At 39.9% G+C, this 2,504-nt stretch overlaps 1 protein-coding gene across 1 annotated transcript in view; it reads right to left on the reverse strand.

The window, feature by feature from the left end:
* Positions 1–2,375: 2,375 nt before the first annotated feature.
* Positions 2,376–2,504, reverse strand: part of T265_15647 (hypothetical protein) — a gene marked incomplete at both ends in the record, with an annotated part of 16,881 nt that continues 16,752 nt past the window's right edge. Inside the window, one exon of the mRNA XM_009178857.1 lies at positions 2,376–2,476. Coding sequence (XP_009177121.1) covers positions 2,376–2,476 — 101 coding nt within the window. The remainder of the gene's footprint in view (positions 2,477–2,504) is intronic.

Raw genomic sequence — 2,504 nt, forward strand, 5'->3', positions numbered from 1 at the left:
TCTCTAAGAATAGTTGTGTGCAATAGATTGAGATATTTCAACTTTGAATCAAATAACCCGCTGCCACAAAAGAGTTGTTTTGATGGTATCCGACCTCAATTCTTTTTTCTTATTCGAAATGGTTGTTTTGCTGGCACCAACACAAATTCTTGATTTTGACGTGAAGGCGCTTGATAGACGATGTCCATTAAGATGGTTCATATAGACGTCTGTACAACGTACCGAATCAAAAAACACCATAAAAATGTGCTTAATTCCTAAGGACTTCCAGAGGGCAACACCAGTCACATAAGCTCCAACGTGCCCCTGATTTGCGGTTTTAATTTATAACACAGCCTTAATTCATCACCTCATTCCTACTCAAGTTTGGCTAATTAGGTTTACGTTTCTGGCAACAATAATAGATGTGCCTTGCCCATTTTTGGTTTCCGTTTCTGTCCTTCTTGAAAGCATGTGAGACAACAGCTATTTTGATATTTGGAAGCCTAGAAACCTATGCACGTTTACTTCGAACGGGACTTAGCAGATCAGGGTTGCCGCAAACGGACCGGATAACAATAAATTCAAGACATCCAACTCCCTGACTAAACATGTCATCTGAAAGCAGATAATTTCCGAACGCTTACTTAACCTAGAGCACGCAAATAAAGTTGATATTACATTTCCGTGCCTATTTTAGTAAGGGCACTCTCAAAATGCGGAATTTGTTTTTGAAAAGTCTGCAGTCTTTGAAGAATTAAATTTCTGTTGTTGTAAATTAGGTAATTGGGGATTCGCACGTGATGTCGCTAAGCTTTCTTCCTTGTTCGCGCCGGTAAGCAACGATTTTGTACAGCGTAGTGCAGAACTAACTGATCTAACAGTTTAACGAAAGGTAAAGGCGTTGATTTTACAAAATGCTGCTATCTAGATAAGAACATATTTATTCCAATAACCCACATTTGTTGTACCCTGCGTAGTTTGGAAAACTCTGGGCGGCAGTCGAACTTGTGTCAACTTTGATCATTCTTTGATTCGGCATTTTTCTATAGTTAATCTCACAAGCATAATAGTTTCGCAGTAAGTCGGTTAGGAGACAGCGTTTCATAAGATGCCTAATAATGCTGCAGTTAAAAACAAAGCAGCTTCTTCATTTCGAAGAATCAGATTGCCAAAAGATGTTGAAAACAAACCATACCTTTCAACTTTGCCACAATCTGTCTATTGGCATCTGCGTCATGTAAAATGAAGCAGGTGTATTATACAACTAACAAGCATTCCCTGAGACCCCTGCTTCAAGCTATGCCATTAACCCTCAGCGGTAATATTTGTACGAAATTTTGACGCGTGTTGCTGAATCATGTGTGGGAACAAATGCAGATTATTTTAGTTACTGCTCATGCCCTCTACATGTGATCACAGTCTACATTAAAAACGCCCTGATCTGTGTCCAAGATGTGTGTTCAATTTTTTGGATAGCAGAAGGACATATGGAACGTATGTGGCTGAGTTACCTGATTGCCCAGCTCAAACAAATAAACAGGTTTACAAGGTATCAGTCACTATTGTATAGCAATGCGACCACCGACGTGTTTTCATTTTTTTAATAATTTACGGCGATAAGTTAAACTGACTGCGCTGACTATAATTAGTGCTGTGGTTAGGAGAATCAAAATCCGTACCTTTGAGTTATTCCATTTTTTCCTGCAATTTTTCTGCAATAAGTGTACAGAAGTCGGTCGCGTATGTATCCAGCTATCCTGAAACTCTTCAAGCACTTATATTTAATTTTATCCGGCACCGTACAGAATGACATAGAAAAGTCCGATTAATAAAGATGATCAGGTGCTCCTTGTCGGAATGCCCATCTACCAACGAAGTGGCAACTGCTGTTGAAGATAACACAACCCATGTTGAGACTCGACCTGTGTACAACGGGAATTAGAGGACATATTGTTATGGAGGTTGCCAGTTTCACTTGTTCAGCAGTGTTTTACAATGGATGCAGGTAAATTCAAGCCAAAGAATACAACCAAGCGCCAGTGGTCTGTAGATACATCAGAATATTTACAAACAAGAACGGCGTGGGTTCGGGAGCGCACTGTAAGCAAACCGCAACTAAACGAAACAACCTACGCTGTGCTCCCTAGCTTTTTCGGATAGACCGACCGGCAAAAAACCTCACCAAAGTTTCCATATATCTCCACATTACCAGCAATCTATAAATATCTTAGAGGGAAATACATCAGACCTGATGAGTGGAACTTTCATACAAGAGAATATACTTTAAAGAGTCAGTCGCAAAATCTGAACAAACGATGTGTGACCGGTAATTGACAGATGACAATATTGTTGATAATGACGATGTTTATAATATGCAAGATAATTACTCACCCGCTCAGGTGAGCCATGAATTTGCGACCCACCATAGTTTCGCTTGATTCCGAGAACGATGGTTGCACGTGATTTTTAGCTTCATTGCGAAGGCCGATATCGCCTATAGGACAAAATGGCTAGCAAAAACG

Source organism: Opisthorchis viverrini (assembly GCF_000715545.1).
Source record: "Opisthorchis viverrini unplaced genomic scaffold opera_v5_735, whole genome shotgun sequence".
Lineage (NCBI taxonomy): Eukaryota > Metazoa > Platyhelminthes > Trematoda > Opisthorchiida > Opisthorchiidae > Opisthorchis > Opisthorchis viverrini.